This window comes from Lepisma saccharinum, chromosome 8 (assembly GCF_977018435.1).
Source record: "Lepisma saccharinum chromosome 8, izLepSacc3.1, whole genome shotgun sequence".
Taxonomy (NCBI): domain Eukaryota; kingdom Metazoa; phylum Arthropoda; class Insecta; order Zygentoma; family Lepismatidae; genus Lepisma; species Lepisma saccharinum.
Window position 1 is genome coordinate 30,850,117 of NC_139236.1, and position 27,806 is coordinate 30,877,922.

At 36.6% G+C, this 27,806-nt stretch overlaps 1 protein-coding gene across 2 annotated transcripts in view; it reads left to right on the forward strand.

Moving 5' to 3' along the window:
* Positions 1-27,806, forward strand: part of LOC145990904 (phosphatidylserine synthase 2-like) — a 59,918-nt gene that overhangs the window by 14,310 nt on the left and 17,802 nt on the right. For both annotated transcript variants that reach the window (XM_083126394.1, XM_083126395.1), the window contains exons 2-8: positions 499-713; positions 7,066-7,167; positions 9,930-10,080; positions 11,125-11,259; positions 13,532-13,696; positions 18,584-18,702; positions 25,558-25,672. In XM_083126394.1, coding sequence (XP_082982520.1) covers positions 538-713; positions 7,066-7,167; positions 9,930-10,080; positions 11,125-11,259; positions 13,532-13,696; positions 18,584-18,702; positions 25,558-25,672 — 963 coding nt within the window. In that variant the 5' untranslated portion in view covers positions 499-537. The remainder of the gene's footprint in view (positions 1-498; positions 714-7,065; positions 7,168-9,929; positions 10,081-11,124; positions 11,260-13,531; positions 13,697-18,583; positions 18,703-25,557; positions 25,673-27,806) is intronic.

The window sequence follows — 27,806 nt, forward strand, 5'->3', positions numbered from 1 at the left end:
TTCAAAATTGACATAAATGACATAAAATTATATTCTTAGCTTTAGCCTTTATGTATTCTTAAAAACTGAAAATTATGAAATATTTAAGGTATTTCTGGCCCCCTTTTTTCCTCAAAGCTCCCCAAAACTGAAAATTTTGAAAAATGAGTAACAGAACTGAAGATTTGCTTAAATGTTTGAAAAATGCTAAAATTACGCACATGGCTAATTCAAATTGGCAATCATAGCCAAATGCATTCCTGAAAATTCCAAGATGTTGAACACCTATAGATTAGATTATTAAGTGCATAAGTAATTATTTAAAAAGTAATGGTGAATCAAGTTATTAATTTATTGGCTGAGTTGGTGCGTCGAATGACTTTTTTTTTAATAGAACAATATCCACTCCTTTCACTATTTTGTGGTATACTTGACTGCAGAGACTGCTTTTGTTCTTCAATTCATTTTATGTAGAAAAAACACATGCTCTACATTAACAAATTCTCTTCTCTTTCACAGAGTCCTTATTTTCCCGATTCTTAAAACACACTCTTGCCAATGACTGTCCGCAAGAGAAATGCTGCCAAAACTGAGAGCGAGGGATCAACTGAACAAGCTGCATCTCCAAATGATGAGGTGACCAACAACACATCCTTCTGTTTAAGAAGCACATATGACTGGAAAGCAGACGAAGAACAAAAATTCTTTGATGATGGAACTATGACATTTTTTTGGTAAGTGGCTACATGATAGAGGTGGTAGTATTGAAATAAATTTTCAGCTTTGATACCCTGATGTTATTTCATGCCAGTGCTCACACCCAGAGCTGTCAAAGTAAGGAAGAATATTAGATTTTGCCATATCATACATACATATAGTGTGGCTCATTCTTACAAATCAAGTGTTTAGTTCTGAAAGTTCTATCATGTAATTCTGTTGTTATAATTTCAAGACACTCATTTTTATGCTGAACATGAGTCATATCGTTGGTCATGTGACAAGTAGAAGTAATTACCCTTAACATTATTTTTGTGTTTTGTTTCTTTGAATTAAGTTCTTGGAATTTATGTATAGAACTTATGTATCCTTATTTATAGAAACAAGGGCTGAGCCGATACTGATACTTAAAAATTGTTCAATATATAGATTAATATTAGTATTTAAGTATGCATCAATTTACCAAGATATTTGCTTTAAGTATTTGTGAATTATGAAATATTAAATTACATGTTAACGTTAACGCAAAAATTCAGTTTTTCCACATAAAACTGGTGCAAAATCCAGAAACTTCGAAAGACCAAAATGCCGGACAAGTATCGTCAGGTATCTGTAAATAATTTCTAACCGATACTCCAGCTGATACTTTTCCAGAATTTTAGTATTTCATGTGCTCTGCAAAAATGCCACATGACACTTTCCTGGAAGTTATGCAAAATTCAGAGTTCCTTTTTATTTTGCATTAGTATTGTGTGAAAGCAATTAATTTTGTGATTACATAACATGTAATTTAATATTCTGATGTAGTTTGTGAATATTTAAAAGCAAAAGTCTTGGTCATTCTATGCATATAATTAGAGTGGAATATTTCCACACTAGTATTAATCAATATTTTGAACAACTTGTAAATAATACAATTTTCAAGCATCAGTATCAGTTCAAAGTGGTATTGGGGCATATTACATTCATATAATCACAGATAGTTTCAAAAAATCGTCAGAAAAATGACGTGTGCCACTTATTTGTAACACATCTGTATGTGTTGTTTATTGTGAGAAACAGTCAGTATGAAAATAAAAATTTAATTTTGCTATTCAGTATGTAAAACATGTTAAAAGGAACATTTTTCCTAGTTGGTGCAATACAATTACCTGAATGAGCCATATTTTTATTTGTCTAAATGCATGGCATATGTTTTTACACCAAACATCCTGTTTGCTGATGTCTTTCTTCTTCCCTTGCTGTAGAAGAAAAAATTGGGATTGATATTTCATATAGAGCAGTTTTATTCAAACTGTGAGGCACCAAAGTTTCGCAGGGGAGATGCGAGAATTCTGGAGAAAATATTATTTTATTATGAAAGTTTAAAATATGTTAATAAAAAAATACCAATTTCTTCTTCTGTATTACTGCAACTCACGTTGGTTGTCTATCGGTAATGTCATGTCCCATGTTTTTGAACTGAAACAGAAACTTCACTCGTACTGTGCCTTGTAGAACAACCATGCAAATGCTGAAAACCTAATTGATAGTGCTTTTGAACAGAAATTGGCATACCTTTCTGATATTTTCCACAAATTGAATGTATCTCTACAAGGTACAAGGGAATCCTGCACCTATTAGGCAAGGTGCCAGCCTTCAAAAGGAAGTTGCTGCTTTGTAAGAGAAAGATTAAAGATGAAAGCATTGACGATTGTTCTCGTGCATGAAGCATGTTAGGAGGAACAGGACTACAATTAAATGAAGAAATCCAATGTTGCTGCATGCCTGTTTTTAATATTTATTATCCAGCTTTTCTGTCTGTATTTATCCTTTTTATCTCGTGAATATCGTATTGCTGAACGAAATGACACCAGCTTATAAACATTAAAAATTGCACCTCACTTGTATTAATCACGTACATTATATTTTCATTGTAAATAAACACATGAAGATATTTTGTGTTGATCTTTCATGGTCACTCACATCACATGTATTCATCTAATATTATTTAGGGGAGGCACATATAGATTTTGGCAGCGGAGGGGAGTCAAGACAGCCAAAAGTTTGAAAATCCCTGGTATAGAGAGAAGTTATTAGACATTAGACTTTAGAATGGAAATGAATGTCTTCGTACAAATACAGTTCTGAAACTAGAAACAGTAGACTTTTAACATTTTGCCTAACAGAAATTAACATATGTGCCAGAGGGGTGTAAGGGGCGACCTTCTGATAAGGTGCCCAAAAGTCAACCTCACTTCCACATAGTACACCCTAGACTGCATTTGAAGAACTAGGCTCTGGCGACTGGCACCGTGGCCAGTATAATTCTGTGTGTTGTCCTGTGTTTGGTTGCTATATGTACTGAGTGCCTCTTTACAGCCTCAGCTTTTAACCAAGGTAAGGATATTTTAGTTTTCAGACACAATTTTATTTTTGTTATGATAAGGGGCTGGACCCCGCATAGTGTGACGGGTGCAAAATAGCCTTAGTGCTGATGCACCCAATTTTTAATTTCAAATTCAAATTCATATAATATCTGCCAGACAGTTGTTCGTCACTTCTGACCTAAAACTTCCTTCAAGGATGGTTGAAATGTTCAAGCTGCAGCAGTACTCTTCAATGCACTGATTGTATTTTATCTCTTTCTAAACTACTAATATTATTGCCCTTACAGGGTTTTCACCCTTCCCATATGCAGAGTAAACATCTGATTGCAAGATCGTAAACTGGTAACATCATCACCTTGTCATCAAGGGGTCCTTGGTTTGATACTCGGTGGAGGTACATAGTGGTTTGTTCAGATTCCATTTTCAAATGTGGGTCCAGTCTTCCCTACTAGCCTATCTATGCATAAAAGTTGGCTCAAAACAAAACTAAAGAATGTAAACGGTCAACACATTCGTTGATTTATCCTGAGTCTTATGTTCCTACCTACAATTTCAATTTCCGATATATGAATATTAACTAAAGTTGGTACACTCCTGTTCAGATAAAGTGACACATACTTTAACTGTCCATCCTTATAAAATGTGCCACTTTACGTGAACAGGAATGTACATTTAAACTGGTATCACAATAAGTAAAGGTCTGATATTTAATTCGATTCCAGTCATGGGCGTCTGGAAAGGGGGCAAGGGGGGGGGGGCATCCCCTTCCCCCCTGGAAAATGGAAGTCAACCAAAAAATATGTACTTCACACATATAATTTCATTTTAGCCACAATAATATGTGTTAATTATTGCATGAACACCATAAATTCAAATTTTAGCAATGTTTTTTAGGGAACAACACTATTTTTGGGGAAAATTTGCCTTCCTTTCCCCCCTGAAAAAAATACCTTCCTTGCCCCTCCCTGGAAAAAAACCCTGCGGACGTCCATGATTCCAGTACTCAAATTTCTTTCTTCCTCTGATAGAAGAGAGAATGTTTTGTATGGTACAGTATTGTATTGTTCTACTGTAAGAAAATAACATGTAAGCATTATGAGTTTTAAGTTATTTTCTTGAAATGCTTACAAATCTACCACACCCTTTCTCTTTGTTATTACATGTGAATAACTGTTTCTCCTAACATATGGGGCACATAAACTAATTTTGCAGCTTGTATATTATAAATGCTAGAAAGATTGTGCCATTGGGATTCTAGTAAATAGTGATAATTATCAGAACCGGTTTAATTTTTTCAGGGGACCAAGGCACAAAAAACTTGAAATGTGGGAAAATGTAAAATCCATAAAAATAAATTATTGCACGGTGTCTACAAGTCAAGAATGTCAAGATAGGTCAATAAATTCTGCCTTTGGTCAAGAATAATTGCTATTTTTTTTTACAGTATAGTGAACTTCCATTGTTATATACCTGTACTGGGATTTGATAAAACTGAATATTTGGAAATCTCAAATTAAATTGAGTTGTGGTTAAGGTTTGTTCACTTTGTGTCTTAACAATTACATTCTTGTAAATACGGAGAAACTGCTACTCACTTTATCTGCGAAACTGTTTATTCTTCTTCGTTCTATTAATTTCAGTGGCCACTGCCACCATCCTTGTTGGATCTTGCTGTACTGTTGCTTGGCGTGCGTTTTTTGTTTGTAGTTCTCCGGCTGCTGCTAGGTGCGCTGTTGTTAACTGTACGTTTGCATCCATGTCATCTGCTATTTCCCAGTGTTTTGTAGAGGGGAATCCAAGTGTGGTGTACCTCTCCGCTATCAATGTTTAGCTCGTGCGGGAAGTGCATTATGGCATGTTTCTCCTTGATTTTGGTGTCTATGAGTGTGTGTGTGTGGGGGGGGGGGACAGTGTTTGACTTGTACCTTTTGAATTTTATGGCTATGGTATTTGATGTGTTTGGCAAGACCAGTAGTGGGTTGTGCTTTTTTTCGTATCTGTTAGGTGCTGTTGGATTCTTTCATTGACAGATCTGATGGATCTCCAATGTAATGTACCTTGCACTCGCACTCTGCATCGTTTATAACTGGGTTATCAAGTAGAGGAAGTACCGTTGGTGTTTGTTTAGTTTAACAGCTATTTTGGCATTCGGTTTGTGTGCTACTTTGATGCCATATGGGAGAAGGGCTTTGGATATGTAGTTGGATGTGGTGGGATGGTAGGGGAAGGCAAACATTTATATTGGTTGTTGGAGGTTGATTGTGGCTGGGTTGCTTGTGGCTGGTTAGGGTGCCTGACCTGTATTTCCACTTTACTGCACCAAGTGGAAATTGTGCTTCTGTGTAGCCATGTTTCAGGGCTATTTTAGTGACGGTGACTATCTCTTCTCGTAGATCCTCTTCTCTGCAACTGTAGGAGAAGGCTCTGCGATAAAAGTTCAGCCACACATTAGCTTTTGTTTGGGGGGATGGCTAGAGAGAGTGTGTATGTACTGGTTGCTTGGATCTGGTTTTTTGTATATAGTGGTTATGAATTTCTTAAGTGCACGGCTGATTGTGATGTCCAGGAAGTTGATCTTACCATGTTTCTCTTGTTCTACAGTGAAGTTGAGCCTGGGATGGATGCTATTTAGCTTGTTCACTAGAAGGTGGAGTTCTTCTGCCCTTTTGTGCATGACTATTGTGTCGTCCGCGTACCTTCCATATCAGATGTATTGCAGTTCTGGAGTGTGTAGTATCTCTTTTTAAGCCAGGTGCATGGCAATGTTGGCTAAAGAAGCTGATAACGGATTGGCCATCGCAAGGCAATTACATTCTTGTATGCATGAAGTTTTGTAAAAAAAAAAATATTAAATTAAGTAATGTGGCCATTCCTCATCCAGGATGAAATCTGAAAGCATTAGCCTTTACATGCATTAATAAATAAGGCAAGTCTAAATCTCTTGTTAAAGTACTGCTTCAGTTTTCATCGTAGCTGGCATTCTGGTAGGGGTTTTTCATTGAATAAAAATATCTATTTTCTTAATTTTGCAACTATACCTGAGTAGGAGGCAATTAAATAAATGTTTAGAAAAAAAGGGGGGGAATCAAGAATTTTGGATTTGTTGTTTTGGTAGACACCCTACCCTGTCTTGGGACCATGAAAATGCAGGAAAACCTAAAATCTGGGTAGCACTGTATTATCATCAAAATAGGTAAGAAAATTACCAGTCGTACATCAGAATTAATGAATATCTTGCTTCTTCACTTCACCAGTGCAGTGTATTTTGCTGCTTGTATTCTGTATCGTGTCCCCAGGTTCATGTTCAGCCTTTGGTTGTTATCATAGGGTTATTGCAATAATACTTTTTATAATCAATATCTAGTAATGTATTTTGTAGTATCAAATGCATTTGCATTTTAGTATTTTTTATTTTATTTTGTCATTCCTGGTAATGACTTGCATATCCAGAACAATAAAACTGCTTGATCAGTGTTCATTCTTTCAGTTTTTTTAAGTTTTAGAAGTTGTTTTGGGAATCGTGTTTTACATGGTGCTGAAATACACAGTATCCTTACTGTACAGATAAATACAGGTTATATTTGTAAAATTGTTTTAATTTATTTTATTCATTTAGTTTATTTTAATTCATTTTTCTGCCACCTTTGGCCAATTGTGAAGATGAGGATGAGTGATGATATCATGAAATTGATGAAAGGATAATCACTAGGAACACCCATGCCCAGAGCAGGATTCGAACCTGAGACCATAACTGTTTAAATGAAGATGAATGACATTGTACATAATGTTAAGTTTATATTGAGTCTCCTTTATGAGTATAGTCTAAATCGGAAGCAAATATTCCATAAATCATTATTGGTAACTAATTACCACAACCACTAATGCTCATAACCCTAATATGAAAATAATTATAAATCATTAATAGTAACAGCAAATTGTTATTTATTGCATGCATCATGGTGGTTTGAATTTCAATTAATTTTATAACGTTTTCTTTCAGGAGAGCCCACACGCTTACCGTTCTTTTGATTCTTGTTTGTGCCCTACTGTATGTTGCATTATTCGAATCTGTTACATCTGATTCAGAATATAACACTAAGAGGTAAGAAAATGTTTGTATTCTCTTTACGAACGTAGCATGTAAAATAAATTTTAAATTAACTAAATTTCTTCATTTTCTTAGGCAGAACTCATTGAGACTATGTTCTCTACCAACTGGGAATACTGAAAATTTTGCTTGAAATTTTTTGGGCCAGGAATTCTGCATGAATTGAGAAATTACCATATTTTAAGGCTTGGCTGGACCTTTGACCAACACCAGCAAATCCATTTTCAAACTTCCGTCTCCTTTCAAAAAACCACTATGATATTCTAAATTCTGAAAAATTGCATATGCTTTGTAATTACTTCTGTAGCATTCACGTGAATCTTTGTGTAGTTTGCTTTCACTGTTGTCTATATATTTTCAATAGGTTCATGTCGATGTAATCCTACTAAACTATTGAGCATATCTAGAGAGTAGTGAAAGCATAGCACATGAAGATTCACATGAATGCTCTGGAAGTAATTCTAAGAATATGTAGTTTTTCAAATTTTGGAGTGTCATAGTGTTTTTTTTTTCAATTAGAGGAAAATTCCGAGCCTTAATTGTAATTGCATAGTCGTTGCTCTATCTTTAAGGAAGGTTTTATGTTATTACTTTCAGAGAGTTACAAAAAAGTGGAGATGATGGTTATTTACTCTTTCTTACTGTGGTGCAATAACTCTGAGAGCAAGTAGTCCACATGTGCTCTTTTTTTTGCCCCATACCAATTTTTAAAATGTTTTGTAGGTTTGGTGCGTATTACTCACAATTCCAGAATATAAAAGGACGTTAAAAAATTAATGTTAAAAACTGTACTTATGTATGCGAGTATGTTGTTCCTATTTCTCTTTCTTTAGAAATACGTTTCGGAGATTAACTATCCCCTTCTTCAGGTTCGTATGTAAAAAAACTAGCTACTTAGCATAGTACCACGTCGAAATGTAATATAAGGATTGTGGACAAGGGTTCACGATAAAACTAACTAACTAACTCTCTAGCCTTCTTAAACCCGAAGGTTCATGGCTGCAGCAACACAGGCCTTCCATCTTTCCCTATCTTCAGCAAGTTCTATATACTCTTTTCCATCCCTACCGATTTCCCTTAGGTCCATCTCGACGTTGTCCCTCCATCTTCGTCTTGGCCTTCCTACAGGTCTCTTACCATCAGGTTTCCCAACAAGAATCCTGTAAACTCCTCTTTCCTCTCCCATTCGTGCCACATGGCCTGCCCACCTAAGTCTTCTTGATTTAATTATTCTAATAATATCTGGACATGAATACAAATTATGTAGTTCTAAATTATGTAACCTTCTCCACTCACCTGTCTCCTCATCCCTTTTAGGTCCAAAGATTTTCCTAAGGATCTTATTTTCAAATACTCTCAATTTATGTTCCTCTTTCAATGTAAGGGACCAAGTTTCACATCCATATAATACTACAGGCAAAATTACTGTTTTGTATATTTTAACTTTTAGTTTCTTAGATATTAAACGAGAAGACAAAAGTTTATGAAGAGAGAAGTAACATGCATTTCCTGAATTAAGCCTACTTTTTATTTCCTCTTTAATATAATTTTCATTTGTTAATATTACTCCTAAGTATTTGAATTTGGAAACTGGTTCAAACGAGTTGTTATCAATAATTAGATTTTGATTATTACCTAACACTTGGTTTCGGGTATAGGGTTCACGATGAGCTTTTTATATATGTCTGGGGCAGGGATATAATATCTTAAATGTATCCACACCAACCCTTGTCCACAATCCTTTTATTACATTCCGATGTGGTACTATTCTAAGTACTAAGTTTTTTCATATGAACCTGAAGAAGGGGATAGTTATTCTCCGAAACGTAGATCTAAAGAAAGAAAAATTGGAACAACATACTCACATACATAAGTACAGTTTTTAGCGTTAATTTTTAATGTCCTTTTATATACCAATTTTAAATTATTGCCTGTTGTCTCTTGCAGATTGCCTGTGTGGCCGTTTTATAATAAATACCCATGTAAAAAAAAAGTACTTTTATGGTTGAAGGTATTCTTATTTGTATATCTCTTACGTGACTTTCTAAGTCAGAATGTAGCATATCTGTTTTCAAGTAGCGTTGCAAAATCAGGTCATTGTCACAATTGTGGAACTCTCACTTGGGGTCAAACCTGAGACCATTCATGCCGAAGGCAAGAACAGTGACCATTCAACTTTGCTGGAGTATAAATCACCAATCAGCAATGGGAAATTGTATTGAAATCTAAAGATTTCATATTGATCCACTCCCAGAATATATTTTATCAGGAACTTGGAGGAGAAAGGGTGAGTGATTTTTCTTTTCGCCCTTGATAATGTGTAAGATTTATACTCCAGCAAAGCACAATATCCCAATAAAATCCTATCCTGAGAGCCTTCTTTGACTATAAACTTTGTTTTCTCACATACAGTTTGTCACATTCACCCTAACTCCTCACAAGATTCTGATATGTAGCTTTGCATACGTTGAGCAGAGGTATGAAAAATATTTAACATTTGACAAGTACACTCAGAAAGTGGTGAAATTCACCCACACAAAAAAAAAACCACTAAAAATTCCACTTTTATTAGGGTTGACTGAAATGTACGGTCCTTAGTTGTAAGAGTGTATTTAGGTTACAAGTTTTATATGTAGAAAGGAGGTTCAAAACAACAGCAACAAAAATCTCCTGTAATGTATATAAAAAAAAGTTTTACAGTGTTATTATTTCAGATTTGAATAACTCAAACTTAACATTTTTTTTTTCAATTGCAGAGGTTTGGTGGCGTGTGTCCTTGTTTTCATTCTTCTTGGTGTTACCGTCACACCAGATGGACCATTTAAGCGACCTCATCCTGCACTCTGGAGATTCACATTTTGCTGTAGCATAGTGTATGAGCTGAGCCTTATATTTGTTCTTTTCCAGGTATGTAAGTGTGATTTGAATTTCTTAAATGTTCATTTGTTCCTGCAAAAATAATACTTCATAATTTCTTCTTAGCTTTCACTTGAAAGTGAGTATGTGTGTCTAGCTTATGTACATACGAGCATAGGATAATTTTCAATATGAGGAATGAACTGGATGTTAGATCACCACAGAAAATGATGTACAGATGATTAAGCTGACCCTCATGGCAGAGTGGTCAGCGTTGATTGATTGAATTGGGTTATTGTACGTTGCTTTTCTGCTACTTTTGGCTAATTGCGACGATGGCAATGAATGTTGATGTGATGAGATAGATGAAGGGACAATCACAAACACATATGGACGTCACGACACATGTCCTACAGAGGATTGTACTGACTGCAGGCCCAGACACCAGAGCCTCGTTAGACTGCAAAATTCAGTCCAGGGTGTACTATGTGGAAGGGAGGTTGACATTTGGGTGTCTCACCCAGAGGGAGAGTGGTCAGCATAATGTGGTATGAAGTCAAAGATCCCAGCTTCAAACCCTGGTCAGACATTATATGCCACATCATCAGTTCAACACCCCATCCTGCACTGTGACTGCATGTTCTAAGCTGTCATGCGTTAGTCTCCGGCTAATGGACATATGAAGGTTCGATTCTCCTGAGGGAAGTCTGAGATTTCAGCCTGTGTATGGGACACAGATAACCTGACATATTTCTGTGCAAATCCATGTTTTTATTGCTGATTTTATTGCTTCCTTACATGTTTTAACAAAAATTAAAGTAAATGGAAGCACATTTATTTATCTTCCTCATTGGTTAAGTGTATTGAGTGCTGGTTTATCAACGTTTCATAACGTGGGGATGGATCTCCTTTCTGAGTGTCCCATCATCAGTTTCACGGAATCATCATTCATCCTCATTATTGTGATTAGCCTAAAGAGCAATAAAAAAGCATGTAAAACTAATAATAACATTTTGCATATTTGATATAATTTGTCATGATTCAATTAAACCAAAGCATATGCCTTCACCTAGATTGTGTCATTTTTGCTTCTAGACAAAAGAAGATGCCAGGTTGTTGCTGAAGCACATTGATGGAGATCTGGGCAAGCCCTTGGTGGAAAGAAGTTATGGAGGAAATTGTAGAATATATGACCAAGATGTTCCAAATAATCCTTTTCATAATGTGTGGGTAAGGCGAGGCAATAATGTATTTTGTGGAGAACTTGGAGTCTTTATATGTTGTCATATCTTGTACCTTTATTTCAGGACACTGCAAATTACATTTTCATGTTCTCCATAAATGAAGATTAATATGTTGTAGGGATAGGTCCGATTAATCGGTACTCTATCGGTATCGGCCGATATAAGCATATCGGTGTATCGGTAAAATTACCGTTTATTTTACCGATCTGATATATCGATTGTTATCTGATAATTTAGTGCAAAATTCTGCCATTTTGTTGTAATTTTTATGGATAATATCCATGCCCTACTTTCTAAAAAAGTAAATGTCTAAATATGCAATTTATCTTGCACTGCAGTCACCTTGAAACACACATTTATGAAAGAGGTCAGTGAACCTTTCAGCTTCTTCAAGGACCATTTCATATTGACCCATCCCTAATATGTTGTTTTGTGGAATAGTTGCTAATCTTGACATAAACTAACATATTTGTGAGGAATTCATGCTATTGTAATTTACTGTAAAAAATGTATGTACTTTGTGGAAACATCCACGTGCCCCGTGTGCTCCTCCCCTCCCCAAAATACACCCATACCCAAAAATATGTGGTGATTCTTATAGAACCGTCCTGATGCAGCAGGTGATGCATATAACAGCTCACAATTATGACATAACAGTCCGTGGGCTGTGCTGAGTCGAATGGTGTGCAAATGATGTGTGCAAGGTTAAAGGACACCCAGTGGTGCACATACGAATGTGTTTACAGTGTCCAGGCATGAGGCCCCCAAGACCCTACCAGCCCAGATTTTTTCTTGTGGGGTTTACTGAAGGACAGGGTGTATGCAAACAAACTGTGTATGTTACAAACTTTAAAGGACAACATTTCGGCTGAAATCAGGAACATCACCGTGTGGCAAGTCACGCAAATATGCAAACATGGGTGGAGGCGTGCCTTCTTGAAAACAGCTGACACTTTCAACACATGCTCTGATCACAATGAACAATCAAGGGCACACTACCCAAGGTACATCATGTATAAATTACATTAATATCTGTATGGTATATTTCATATTACAGCTCATTTTGTTGAGCCGGTTCTATAAGAATCACCCTGTAGAATAGAACTTCAATTTTACAATTTCAAAGGACAAAAAAATACATATAATAATAATAATAACTGCAGTGAAATCTAAAATCTGTGAAAGTTTTGTAACATGCTTTATTGGGGCTGGGAAGACAATGAAAAATGTAAATTGTATATGCCCAGGGTATCATGGTACAACACTGACAGCGTTCACAGTATCTAGAAGACATCAGGGTGAACAACCTTCCTTTATAGGAAAAGTTAATGTGAACATTTTTGTTCAACCAGAGATCAATCAGGGTGATCTGTGCCAATGCTGTACCACTGAGCTATGAAGCCAACCTCTTGCCTGTTCACAATTTTAATTGACTTTTTCAGTAAATTGGTATGTCTTCTGTGTGGTGTAAACTATTGCAGATATCTGGTTCAGTTACCTTTATAACAATTTTCCTAAGGCAGAGCAGATACCCTTATCGATTCTTGCCGCTTTTGTTCAACAGGAAGGAAAATTGCAAAGAGCAACCGTGCTTCTGCACTGCATTACATAAAACTAAAACTAAGCTCCATTGTGCAACATCCCTTGAAGGCCCAGGACCTGCTAGTGTTTTTTTCATTGGGTGATGCATGGTCAGTGCACCGAGTTGCATTGCCACTGTTTTCTGTCTTTCGTCACCATAGCCTGCTGCTTCTTTTCAAGTAGCTATGATAAAATATGACATTTTCAAGGCTCGTAGCGTCAGAACTGGCATTCGTTATGATGAAAACTTGCTAGCCAGAATGCACTGTATATGTTATGAAGGTTTGTTAATGATATGCAACAATAATTTCTATGTTTCATTTGACTTTACCAGTAATTAGATGGTATGCATGGAAAGATAACTGTTTTTGGGACACAGACCTTAAACCATTTCACCCAACAATATTGATTATTATTATTATTTTTTACAAAAAGACCCGGTACTCATGGATTGCATTGGCAGGGAATTTGACCTTGACATTTTTGTCCTGTGATTCTAGAGCTGACAGATAAGCTATATTTCCTTCTATCATCACCATTTGAAAAGATGGAAAGGAATGGGAATCAGTTTCTAACTCTTCAGGAAAATAATATTAAATTCTCTCGAACACTATAGAACATTTGTGCATTTTTCCCCTTTTTTACTATTTTTTTTAAAATTACCTTTCTTCTTTCAGGACAAAATGGATTTGTTTGTTGCAACCCACTTTTTGGGTTGGCTGTTCAAAACTTTGGTTTTGAGAGATTGGTGGCTTTGCATGCTGTATTCTATAATGTTTGAAGTTCTAGAGTATACACTTGAACATCAGCTGCCAAACTTCAGTGAGTGTTGGTGGGACCATGTAAGTATTATTTAATGTGGTTCTTGTTAAACTATTCGACTGTCTATTACACGAGTAGAGGGAGCTTAAAGCTTCCAGCCCCTACCCTGGAACATCCTTCTTTGCCTTCTTTCTACTTCTCTGAACACAGTGGTCTTGCCACAGTGTTGCCAGTAACATATTAGTGTTTGTCACTAGATCATATCCAACCTAAATTGAATAGACACAATCAAGTGACAAGTTTTATGCTGGCTCGGTGGCCAGCCAGTGGGTAACCTTCGATCTCGCCACCAAAGTTCCCAGGTTCGATTTGTGGTCTGGGGATTGGTGCTCTTTGCGAGTGTTCTTTATCAGTTTCAGCTAATCATCATTCATCGTAATAATCGTATTACACTCGAAAATGCAATACTGAATTCTAAAATAAATGTATCACTACAGAATTTCAATGTTGCTCCCATACAGACCAATATTTAATTCATAAATCACACATTTCTTTCTCCACTCTCACAGGTGGATCAAAGATCTGAAAATTAGAGGTGCCATTCTCACTTTTATACGAGGGGCGTTCATAAAGTAATAATTATTGCCAAGAAAGAATACAGTAATGCACATGTGTTTTTGTGAATGAATCAGTCTTTAGTCACATAAACTCCACCCAGAGTGACACACTTCTCCCATCGATGTACCAACTTGCTGATGCTGTTGTTGCAGAAGTCCTGTGCCTGGCTGTCATTCACTGCAGAAATGACATCATCGCCTCCATCGAAATGCCTCCTACGTAGAGGCTTCTTCACTTCTGGAAAGAGTGGGAAGCTGCAGTGTGCAAGGTCCAGGGAATACAGAGGGTGATGGACAATTTCGAAAATCAAAGGGGCTGCATAAGTCACCATCTCCTGAGTGAAATGGGCAAGTATGTTGTCTCGACATACTCCTTTTGTTAGAATTCCATGGGTTTGCCAGTTGTGGACGTATGGACGTATTCTCACAGGATCACACCGCGGCGGTCCCCAAAGGCTCTCGGCATCACCTTCCCTCGCGATGTCAAGACCTTGGCTTTTTTTGGGAGTCCGTGACCTGGAGTGCTTCCACTGCTTGTTTTGTATCTTTGTCTCTGGGTCATAATCAGCACTCATCCAAAGTGGAAAATTTGCAATTATTCCTTTCAAAAACAAAAAGCGAATCACATCTCGAACTTCAGCTGGCTTCTCGGGCTATGCCAGTTTGGTTTTCTGGTCCTCTAGCAGTGCTCTGCAGAACTAATATATGCGGAATGTTTACCGATCCAGTAGCTTATGGACCAAAGGCTTCCCCACAGCGCAAATTCTTGAAACAAGCATACAAATAAAAAGCAAAAATTATTACTTTATGAACATCCCTCTCGTATGTGTGATGTTTATTGAGTTAACAAAATAATTTTGCAACATTGTGAAATATTTGGAATATAAGTAACTCATTGCTCTGAAATGCAAGCTTTATATAACAAAAGCACATGACTTGCTGATAAATTTAGAAGAACATAACAGTTTCCTCCACAAACTAATCACTTCAAACAAATATTCTTGAGTTAGCAGCTAGGTCAAGTCAGTGTTAGCATCCAGTGTTGTGAGCTGATACAGTCCTCTCTGGAGACTATGTGTAAGTTTAAATATGCATGGATGAGGAGGGGCAGTTTAGATTCTTTCCTGTGATTGGTTCGCTCTAGATATCAGTGTTTTATTGGCTGATGTCGTGCTTTTATGGAGAAGTGGATTTCAGACGTGAAAGTTCTTTGGCCCTCGGTTTATGTTGCGTTCTGCTCATCTTGAGACTATTCTGGTTGGAACAGTCTGATGCAACTTTGATGTTCCTTTCATCACTGTTCTATGATGCATCCTAACTAACTAACTAACTCTCTAGCCTTCTTAAACCCGAAGGTTCGTGGCTGCAGCAACACAGGCCTTCCATCTTTCCCTATCTTGAGCAAGATCTATATACTCTTTTCCATTCCTACCGATTTCCCTTAGGTCCGTCTCAACGTTGTCCCTCCATCTTCGTCTTGGCCTTCCTACAGGTCTCTTACCATCAGGTTTCCCAACAAGAATCCTGTAAACTCCTCTTTCCTCTCCCATTCGTGCCACATGGCCTGCCCACCTAAGTCTTCTTGATTTAATTATTCTAATAATATCTGGACATGAATACAAATTATGTAGTTCTAAATTATGTAACCTTCTCCACTCACCTGTCTCCTCATCCCTTTTAGGTCCAAAGATTTTCCTAAGGATCTTATTTTCAAATACTCTCAATTTATGTTCCTCTTTCAATGTAAGGGACCAAGTTTCACATCCATATAATACTACAGGCAAAATTACTGTTTTGTATATTTTAACTTTTAGTTTCTTAGATATTAAACGAGAAGACAAAAGTTTATGAAGAGAGAAGTAACATGCATTTCCTGAATTAAGTCTACTTTTTATTTGCTCTTTAATATAATTTTCATTTGTTAATATTACTCCTAAGTATTTGAATTTGGAAACTGGTTCAAACGACTTGTTATCAATAATTAGATTTTGATTATTACCTAACACTTGGTTTCGGCCTGTAAGCATATATTTAGTTTTCTCTTTGTTAACTTCCAAACCTATCTCTTTAGCAGTTTTGAAAAATATTTTAGCATTATTCTTAATTGTATTCACATCATCCCCCAGTAAGTCTACATATTTGTCGAATATATGGTGTTCCACATTCACGAGGTATGTGTAGAGGCACATATTTTTGGTAAATAATAGGGCAAAATTTCGGTACAAAACCAGAGTCAATTTCAGGTTCAAAAACAGTAAATAAAATAAAATTTCGCTGTTCTAGTGGTAAAAAAGCAGTATATAAATTACATTTTGGTTTTAAAAGATGTGAATTTAATCCCAAATTTGATTTAAAAACTGCACTTACTACACAAAATAAACATATCCCTTCTAATAGCACATTTATGTCGTTTCCAGTTTATTCCTGTATAAAGGGGTCCATTTTTGCTTCTCAAATATTTACAGCAGAATTAATCAATTTCCTGTAAATTGCGTAACTCACAGGATAATTCTCACTTCAGAGAGTCACGTCGGTAAATAAACTCTGAATTTCGTGTTTAAAAGTCTTATTTTGCATTTTGCAGTTCATTTCGCATTATTTCGTGACAAAACAAGGTAGGAAAATGCACCTCACATCTTTCAGAAACATGAAAAATTAACATTACAATGCGTTATTTCACATTTCGTGTTTTCGTCAAAAACGAAATATGCATGCCTCTAGCTATGTGGTGTACTCTTGGTATTCTGAGTTGAGGTCATGTTTGAGTAAGTGGTATAATACTGGGATCCACGGAAAACTAAATCACAGGACGGAGTCTTAAGCTCCATCTTCTCATCTATGCATATTCAACCTTACACTTGGTCTCCAGTCTTAATTCCCTGAATGTTGGTGTCTGCAGTAGAGTGGTTAGTACAACATGCTATGATGCTAGAAGTTCTGCGTTGAATCCCAACCTGGACATGAGTGTTCTGTGCGAGGATCCCTTCATCATATAATCACTCATCCTCATTGTCAGGATTGGCTACAAGTGGCAAAAAAGTGACAATAAGTAACAAAAATGCAAACAAATACAAAATCATTCCCTTGCAAGATGAGATGCAACGAGAGCACTCAAAATGTTGGATGATTTAACCTGATTGGTAATCCCAGAACACTTGTTTGAATTCCATCACCAGGAAAGCTATAATTTATATTAACTAATACCTTCTATAAGAATGTTACCAGAAAATTGGTAGGAAACAATAAACTGGCAACACTGCACTGCAGTGCATGAGGGAAAAGAGAAGAACACTAGTTGCAAGTTGCTGATTCTTAGAATGTGAAAGGTGGGAGAATTTGGTATTTACCCACGTATTAATAAGTATCAGAGAGTTCCAGTAGTTTTGTAGTAAAATGCTTTAGTCAGCCTAGTTCCTCATGGTAATATCATGAAAAACTCAAATGCTTGCTATGAATATTACTTCCATACTTGAAGTGAACAGTTATTCAAGAGCTTTTTATTGCTGTCAACATATGTGTGAATTGAAATTTCAAGTGCATGAATTAGAGTAGAGAAAGAATTGCATATGAACATTTAACAATAAAAAGTATGAAAAATTTCCTTCCATGCCAAAACATTCTCTCTTCAGTATTGAGAACATTAGTATGCAATGTTTTTAGTTCCAGTAGTTTCATTTAATTTATGAAACATTATGTAATTAACTTTGTGACATTCCTAAACCTGAAGGTTGATTGCTGCAACAACAGAGGTCTTTCATCTGTTTCTGTCTTGGGAAACCTGGAACCTGAAAACTTTGTTAATCTCTCCCATGCATGCCACATTACCTGCCCATCCAAGTCGTCTTGATGTAATTATTTTAATCCTGTTTGGACATGAATACAGAAAATACTGTGTAACCTTCTTCACTTACCTGTTTCTTTATCCCTCATGTTTAAATATTTTATTTCCAGAAGCTCATAATTATGTTCCTCTTTCTCATCCATACTACAGGCATAATTACTAGGTCTGAGACGATATCAGTATCAGTGGCACTACTTTTGCAGATACCAATACTTGAAAATTATAACAACAGTTCAGATCATTTATAAATTTATCGTGTAAGTTTTCTGTTGTTGCCAAAATTATGAATTTTGCATAATTTTCGAGATATTTAGACTTCCACAAAAGCGTTACATGGCATTTTTGCAGACTCCATGAAATAACCAGACTCTGCCAAGTATCGGCCAGTATTGGTGATTTAATTGCAACCAGTACTTTCTGATTCCGACACCAATAGAAAAGTAACCTGAATTAAGTCCTAAACTTGTAAAATATTTCATTATATATTCTAATTCTTTCTTCCATTTCAGTGGATCATGGACGTTTTAGTCTGTAATGGACTTGGTATTTACTTGGGGATGCAAACTCTGAAGCATTTTTCCATGAAGACATACCACTGGAGAGGATTATGGAACATTCCAACATACAGGTATGTTTCATTGATAATGTCAGCTTTCTCTGTTTTTGTTAGACTGGAATCATTTTGTAAACTTTGGGGCTTCTGTGTAGGTTACCTTCAGTGTGAGGAGTCCTGAGTTCAATTCCTGGTGAGAGCCCCCAAAATTTCTATGTTGACCCAACATCATGAATACAATTGGTTAGCTTCTTGGAATGAAGAGGTAGCAAACTCGAGTCTTGAAAGCTAAAAAACAGTGGTGATGTGACTTGACATGCTGACCGCACTACAGTCAATGAAAAGCTATTTGGCAGGCCCCTACCCTCAGAGCATTGTGCCATGAAGAATCAGTGGTGTATGCTGGGTTTAAAACCTGGGCTACCTCTTTTTATAATGTTCAAATGGGAGGCTCTTTTTCGTTCAATTTCTCGGATTTTAAGGTGATGTGACATTGCGATTAAAATACATACATTACAATTTACTAATAATTATAAAAATATCACTGTTTCATTAATATAAAAACAATAAGGAAAACATTTAAAATATTTCATGGTTATTTATAAAATATAGAGGCCCATCTTGTGAAATATTTATGTAGCCTACATGCGAGAATAAAATATACGCTTATAATAAACTTCTTACCTTCAATATTTAATTTGGACAGGAACTCCATTCTTCTCTTGGCAACCTCTGTGGTAAAACGGTTATTAGCACAGTGCACTACAACGCCAGGGGTCCCGGGGTCAAATCCAGGTATGGACATGGGTATTCTTTGTGAATGACCCTTCGTGAATTTCATTGTATCGTCACTCATTCTCATCGTCGCGATTAGCTAAAGTGGCAGAAGAGCAACGCAAAATAACAAATCAAATCCATTTTTCTCTTCTTTGCGATGCCAGAGGCCTGCATATCCTCATGATTTGAAGTTTATCCTCATGCAAAAGCAGAGTAAATTGTTTCGGCAATAATTCGTTAATTATCTCATTAATTTTCGTTCACTACACGACGCAGCACAGATCATTCAAAACATATATACGTAATTCACTCACTCAATACACTTACGAAAATCCACACAGTAAAAAACCTAATTTTCTTAAACTTCCTTCAACGTGATTTCCACTCGCAAAATGCCCTTTGCCATGTCCGGCCAGTCAGTCTATCCCAGGCAGTCATAAACAAAGCAGCAGAGGAGTTGAAAACGTCGTTGGTTGAAGGTCAGCAGCCTGTGAGTTCTGCATGTGTTCGATGGGACAGTGTTGTTTTGGCCTAGAGGACAAATTCCCTATCACATGCCAGCCACTCTTTTTCCCGTTCCTGTAATAGTAGTTTAGTTTCAAAATTTCCCTTACCTGGGAAAATCCCATGCTGGTTAGCGCATTGGCATCGCTGTAAAACCACCGTTGTAAAACGAAGAGTTTCCTGTTTTAAGAAGCCACTACAAATACGTCACCGGCCGCCTCCAGGTGCTGGTCGGGGAAGAATTTAACCACTGAAGTCTGGTGGTAGTTTTAAAGCAAAGGAGTCCATCCCCATGTATAGAGCGAGCACATGGAAAACAAATCTTGGACGAAAAATCCTCACGCAGCCTTTTCTTCCATTGAGCTCGGGCCATAAGGAAGCATGGTCCACTCTCCCCCTCCTCTCTTCACGGGAATATGGTGCACAGGAGTCGCGGGTTTTATACAGTCATTGTTTGTGAGTGAAGCATCAGTCACATTTGATAGTTGATTATTTTCTGTATTTAATCTGGGCTTCGGCGATAGCCTAGGTAGCCTAGAATATACGCGCCTGTGAAGAATATAATCAAATCCGAGGATTTCTTCCTTTTTCTATTTTGGCCCTTCCTGATAATGTAGTGGTTAACAATATTGCTTTGTAACGTAAAGGTCCATGCATCCCTGCTCTGCTGGTTGACGAGACTGATCGGCTCTGCTTTACTGAAATCAATGGATGTCCCCACAGCACTTCGGTGTGGAGACATGCATCAGTCTGGCACAATGCCTATTAGTAGTTGACAGCACACGTGAAATACTTCGTGAAAATGTATTATGTGGAAGATGAACTTCTAACAGCTACTTCTGTAATTATTATTGCTGTGCTATCAAACATCCATGGAGATTTTGGAGTCACCCAAGTCTGAAAAGTCTAAATAAGTATAGCGAAAGTGGTTTAATCAAAAACTTGATACTAGGTGATATAGAGTATATATGTGATGCTGGGTTCATAAACTTTTTCGGTATGACAAGTTGTGACTTTGAAATTCTGCTGACTTAAGATTGGAACCAAAATCAGCAAGAAAGATACAAAATTCAGACTATCTATTGCATTCCGTCCCCAGCGAACATCTTGCTTTACCTTTGCACTTGCTTGCAACAGGAAATTATGCCATTCACTTACGTATACATTTAATGTTTCCAAACAAGTGATTTCTGCAACTGTTTGATTTTTATAATCCTGCAATCTACAGTCCCATAGCAGAGGGTGACCACAGTACATTTCTATTAATGTTATAACTTATTTCGGGTTCGTCCACTCCATGATTAAAAGTGGAACAAACAAGACTAATCCTTCCTCAACCTGTCTAAACATGCTTGGTGCATCGGCACAATTTCCTTTGGAGTAGACTGCTCATAGTCTGCTTGGAATCGGTATGTTGATCGGTCAGTCGGCACAGGGTGACTGCATGTACCCATTTGTTTGGCTTGGCTGCCCGACCTAGCCAACCGGCATGTTGGGAGTGCACCTTTAGGGTGTCCGGTTTGATTCGCACTAGTGGTTTGGATAGCACTTTAAACTAGGAGTCCACTCCAAATTAGCCTGTGTGTGCATAAGGTGATCTTATAATATACCCTTCCTGCTCTCTCATTTTCTAATTTTTCACATCTTTGTTGAGTTTGCAAGGATTCGTGCAATGTATCTTTTCACTTCCTGTCCTGAAAGATGTGTGAAGTTTTGTTACTTTAGAAAATGTTCATTTGTTGTGGTTTTTCCTATAATGATATGCGAAAATGTATATGCATAGACATGTTTCCAGATATTATGCTGGTACTTTGATCAGCCAGTTAGGCAAATTTATACTGTAAATGCCTACCCTCTCATTGAGTGGAAACAGGGAAATCATTCAATCCATGAAGTCATGCAAATTAAATGTTTTTATTTTTTTATTCCCACGGAAAAACAGACTAAGAATAGATTTTTCATTGACCAGCTTTTTGATTATAGCTGTTTTACCTTTTATATTTCTTCCATTTTCAACGGTGATGAATGAATTTGATCCATGTGAATAGCATGAACAGGGTGGCTTCTCCGGGAATTCTGCGTCAATTTTTCTCCCTAGACGTGAAAAATTGTAACTTTTATTAATCCAAATCCCATTGAATTTATACATATTTTTAAATGATCTAAGGCATGTTTTTCACAGTTTACATTTTATTTTCATCGAGGAAGGAAATGAAAGCTGCCTGGAAAATAAAACAGAATTCTCTTTGTTAGTGTCCTTTGCAGAACAATCTATCTGACAGACGGAAGATTACTGCAATATAAGATATATACAGTAGAAGATGATTAGGTAAATTTGAGTTTGAAATCCTTATACAATTAATTAACAATTTTTTGTGCATTAGTATATTCTGTATTTGTAGATGTATTATCATGGATTCATATTTTGGATGTGTGGGACTTAAGCATAAAATCAAAATTTGTTATTTACTTACGTACAGTGAGTATATACTTGCCAAAGACAACGTTTCGGTGGGAACTGCCCCCTTCTTCAGGTCAAGAAGTCAGCTTTACGGAAATCCACAAAGCTTCGTCATTTAGAAAGGATATAGGTTTTTATGTGGACAGGTTGAATGCTAGGATAACAAATGACTAAAATGGGACTATTCCCATATTTTAAAATCCCTTAAAACTCATATAGAAACTGTTACAACCCGTGTTGCTATCCGATCACAATTCACATGTTGACTGGAACTGGTATGTACTCAAATGTGAGAGGTTGCGAGTACCATTTCCCGTTAGCCATCTATACAAAAAGCTGCTGATTGCTTGCATAGATGGCTAATGGGAAATGGTACAGATGTAATAACCATGTGGGAGTACGTGAGGTGGTTTAACATAAGTACAGGTTATAATTATTTTTACTGCAATGATAAAATCTTTATGCAAAAGGAAGGTCTAGCAATGGGGAATCCCGTTTCTGGGATAGTTTCAAGTATCTTCATACACTATATTGAGAATGCAGCTTTAAGCGCATTAAGTAATGGAGTCAAGTACTATGGGAGATATGTAGATGACATTTTACTGATTGGGAAAGAAAAGGTGCTGGATAGCCTGTACGCGAACCTAGAAGAACAAGAGGCAAGAATTAAGTTCACGAGGGAGGATATGAAAGATAATAGAATTAGCTTCTTAGATATGGAGATCAATAGGACAGGTAGGAAAATTAAAACAGGTGTCTTCCATAAGCCCTTAGCAGGAGATAAGTATATAAATAAGGAATCAGCACATGCTATGAGGACAAAATATAATGTCTTCTCAAGTGTCTTTATTGGAGCCTTAAGATTATGTAATTGTAAGACGATGCTGGAAAAAGAAATAACATGGATATTTGGAATTGGTACAAAGAAAGGGTATAAAAATGAAGAAATATGGAAGAATTTGAGTAGGGCGAGAAAGATATGCTCCAAGGACGATAATAAAAACAAGGGGGAGAAGAAAGTGGAGGAAAATATAAATGAGAAATTAGGGAAATGTAAGTATGTGGCTATCCCGTATTTTAGGGGAGTATCAGAAAAAGTGGAAAGAGTAACAAAAGCATATAGAATTAAGTGTGGGATGAAAGCCCATAAATGTTTAGAGAAACATTTTATGAGTTACAAAAGAGAAGGATTGAGAAAGGGTGATAATGTAGAGGGAAAAAAGGGCGTATACAGAATCAAATGTCAATGTAAGAAAGAATATGTAGGGCAAACTGGTAGGAGTATGGGGGTTCGATGGAAAGAACATGATAAGGATATTAAAGATTGAAACCCCCGTACGGGATTATCCGAGCATGTATTGGAAGAGGAACATGAGATAGTCACACCGGAAGTTATACGTGAGGAAGACAAATTATTAAGTAGGAATGTTTATGAGACCTCATTTATATGTAAAAATAGATAGAACAAGCTGAATAGAGAAGATGGGAACATTGATGAAATATGGCTAGGAATGTTGAAAAAATGGGAAAAACGTGAATATAAAGAAATCGGATTCAAGGTTAACCCAGACATTGAATGGGAGGCAAGCATCATATGCAACTTCTCGTTTGAAATTACATAATGGAAGGGGAAGTTAGGGGAAGGAGGAAAATTGACTGACTCGCAACTTCTCGCATTTGAGTACATACCAGTTCCAGTCACCATGTGAATTGTGATCGGATAGCAACATGGGTTGTAACAGTTTTTATATGAGTTTTAAGGGATTTTAAAATGTGGGAATAGTCCTGTTTTAGTCATTTGTTATCCTAGCATTCAACCTGTCCACGTAAAAACCTATATCCTTTCTAAATGACGAAGCTTTGTGAATTTCTGTAAAGCCGACTTCTTGACCTGAAGAAGGGGCCAGTTGCCACTGAAACGTTGTCTTTGACAAGTATATACTCACTGTACGTAAGGAAATAACAAATTTTGATTTTATGCTTATGTATTATCATGGTCCTAGAGTGGCCACCCTGATGAAGAGTTTCAATACACAATGCTAAGTTATTAAATTCAATCATGGAATTGGCTTGAAATTTATTTTACAATACCTAGAAAAATTAGGGAATTTGTTTTGGCAAATTGAGGATAATATTCCTGTTTTTTTTTTTTTTTTTTATTATTTGGTGTTTTAAGTCTCTCTTTATGCACACTAAGGCTAATCGGGGCTGGACCCCTACAGTTTAAAGTGGGATCCGAACCACTATGTGCCTCCCAATTAGCCTTACCGTGGATAAAGTGGACTTAAAAATCACCATTCTTGTTTTGAATATGATCTGGGCAAAATAATGTAAAGAAATATGATGCAAATGGTAATGCACAGAGTGAAAGTTCTTGTTTTGGTATATGATGTGCAAGATAGTTTATTTGGGTTGAGCCAATACCATTTGTTGCTGATGTCCTTTCTGATCCTCTATTGTAACCAATACTTGAACATTATAACAATTAAAAGTTATCGTGCTCAATTTGTGTGCAAAATATATTCTGCTGCCTCATCAGTCCACTAGAGTTTTGCTTTACAATATTTGATGAATTGCATAAGACATAATTGAAATATTAAAATGATGAAGTGTATCGTGGCATCTTTGCAGACAGCGTGAAATAATCAAGACTCCAGAAAGTATTGTCAATTGAATTTTAATCGATAACTTTCTGATACCCTCAGTCATTACTGATCCATCAGCACCAGTAGTGTTTCAGCCCTATACAGTGGAACCTAATTTTACATTCCCAGATTTTACATTTTCCCGTATTATACATTCAATCTTGATGTTTCAACAGAGCAATATGTTATAAAATTTCCCTCAATTTTACATTTTCCCTCATTTTGAGTTTTTTCAGCTTGGTCTCCCAGAAAATGTAATATCGAGGTTCCACTGTATTTAATGTAGCACAGTCTAAGGCGTACTTTTCTTCCTTGCAAAGTTTATCATTTGTAGGTAAATGAAACAAAATGTCTTGTGTTGTTTTGTGCATTCTGTGTTTCTTGTAATCATGGAAATTTTCCAAAAATTCAGGAAATATGTTTGCAAAAATACTAAAAAAAAGAAAATACAGATCCATGTACTCAATTTATAACACTACTTTGTAGTAGTTTTTTATAAGACTACTATGGTATAGTACTACTAAATTATTGTTTCTTCCTTAGGGGAAAGTTAAAACGTATTATTGCTCAATTTGGACCATACACATGGATTGATTTTGATTGGAAGTCAACATCAAGCCTTGGGAGGTGGTTGGCTACATTGGGCATCATGTTTGTGGTAAGAGTCAGTGGTTTTGGAGAAGTCTGGATGTCTAAATTCACAGAACAAACATGAATATGTTTGTATAAAACTACATAAATAAATGATTCCTTTTTAAAAACAAGTCATTACTCATTGTGCTTATTTTTCTTGAAATAAATTAATCATGATTCGACACATAAGCGCTTGAAATACTTCATGTGTGTTCTCAAAAATATAAGTACTTGGGAAATGTACTGTTTGTATCGTAACTTTAAAAGCGATCAGAAAGAGCCTGAAGTCACCCAAAAATGGGTATCCTTTCGTCAGTTTCATGCAATAATCATTCATACTCATTTCCGCAATTTGCCTACACAGGTAGAAATTCAACACAATAAGAAGCAGCAAAATATAGTAATAGCTTAAAACAGATGGCACATTGTAATTTATTGAAAAGTAAGTGAAAATTGAGACTCGGTTAAGCATCACACTCTGGTTCTTAGCAGCTAAGCCACCAGGACAACCTTTAGTTGCCACACCTTAGCTCTTTAATTTTTTTTTCCTATTGTTAGTATACTGCATTGTCTTGTGATGTTTCACCTATGCAGACATGACAGTTCATCTTCTAGAGTCAGAGATATTTTAATTTGTTGCTTCATTTTGAGGCAGATGCCATTACTCTTCAAGTGCCACAAATTAGCAATGTCAATAATTGCATTGTTGACAGTAATTAAGAGGTGGGGTTTTGGTGGTTTGTTTTTTAAAGCTTTTTGCTTGGAGCACAGGATGTGAAGAATGTAGCTTTATACACTAGTCAAGCCACATGTTTCAACTGTTCTTGTCAATGTGTTGTTTCAGTTATTCTGCACATTCAAACTAATGCAACAGATTCAAGCTTATAACAATTTCATATTTGACCATTCTTGTTGAAAGAACATACAGATACATAGCTGTCAGATGTGGATTAACTTAAAGGCAAGAGATACAGTTTCCTTCACAGAGTGGAAGAAACTAACGAGAGGGAAGTGTGATTGCATGGTGTCAGGTGGAAGCTAAAATTTACTGGGCACTTTTTTATTTATTGTACGAATATGTTACTTAATAAACTGCACAGAGCATATTAACAGGGAGAAGAAAGGTCAAAGGAAATTACATTAGACCAGAAATGTAAAAAATATGGCAGTGAATGGTGAAAACATGGTAAAGATTATGTTTTCATTCTTCATAAGAAATACATGGGATATAAACATTTGCTGATGTTACTTTTAATAGCAATTATGTAGCTTGGTAATTGACATAAAAGGCTGCTTGCAACTGCTATATGATGAGAAATACTTATTCTAGAATATGTTGGAAGCTCTTTTCAATATTTGAGTGCATAGAGAAAATTTCTTCCGTTATGTGAAACCAGAGCCTCCCTGATGGTGTAGTGATAATGTCATCACCTTGTAAGCAAGGGTGGTTTGAATTGGTTTCGAACTGTAGGTATAGTCCAGATGAGCCTATATTTGCAAAATGTGAACATGAAACTAAAACTCAAATCAAGTTACGTGAGACTGTACCTCATGTTCTTAAGTCATCATCACCATTTCTTACTCATTTCTCACTGATCCCTGCCTTCTTTTCCACTTTGGAGGTGAAAGTATGGGGTAGGACTTGCATCTGGGTTTGTTGCACCTGTGAGCTGGGGGGAGTGGTTTGGAAGGGGTGGGAGTGTTTCGGACCAAGATGTTTTGGAGGTTGGGGGATGACGGAAAACGACCCTCGGTTTATCCTGAAAGATATCCCTGGTGTCAGGATCACTGTGCAGGATGGGGAGGAGGGAGTGGAGGGTATGTCTGATTTTCGTAATGTGGGGTGATATTGGGTGATCAGAGCTGGAGGGTTGGTTTTGGGTTGTTTGGAGCAGTTGTGGGAGGTGGCTCTAGTGATTTTTTGTTGATGAATTTCCTCATTCCTTCTATCACTGATCTTCCGTATGGTACTCCTTAAGAATTTCTTCTACTACCTCAATCTCACTTCTATCCGTCTCCTTCTTTGTCCAAGCCTTTGCTCTAGGGCTGAGTTGTTATCGATACCGATAACAGAGATACCAGCTGATCCTTTTCTGATATCCGGCCCTACTCTGCTCAATACATAATTAAAGGTACAGTGTAGCAATTATGCTTCCCAG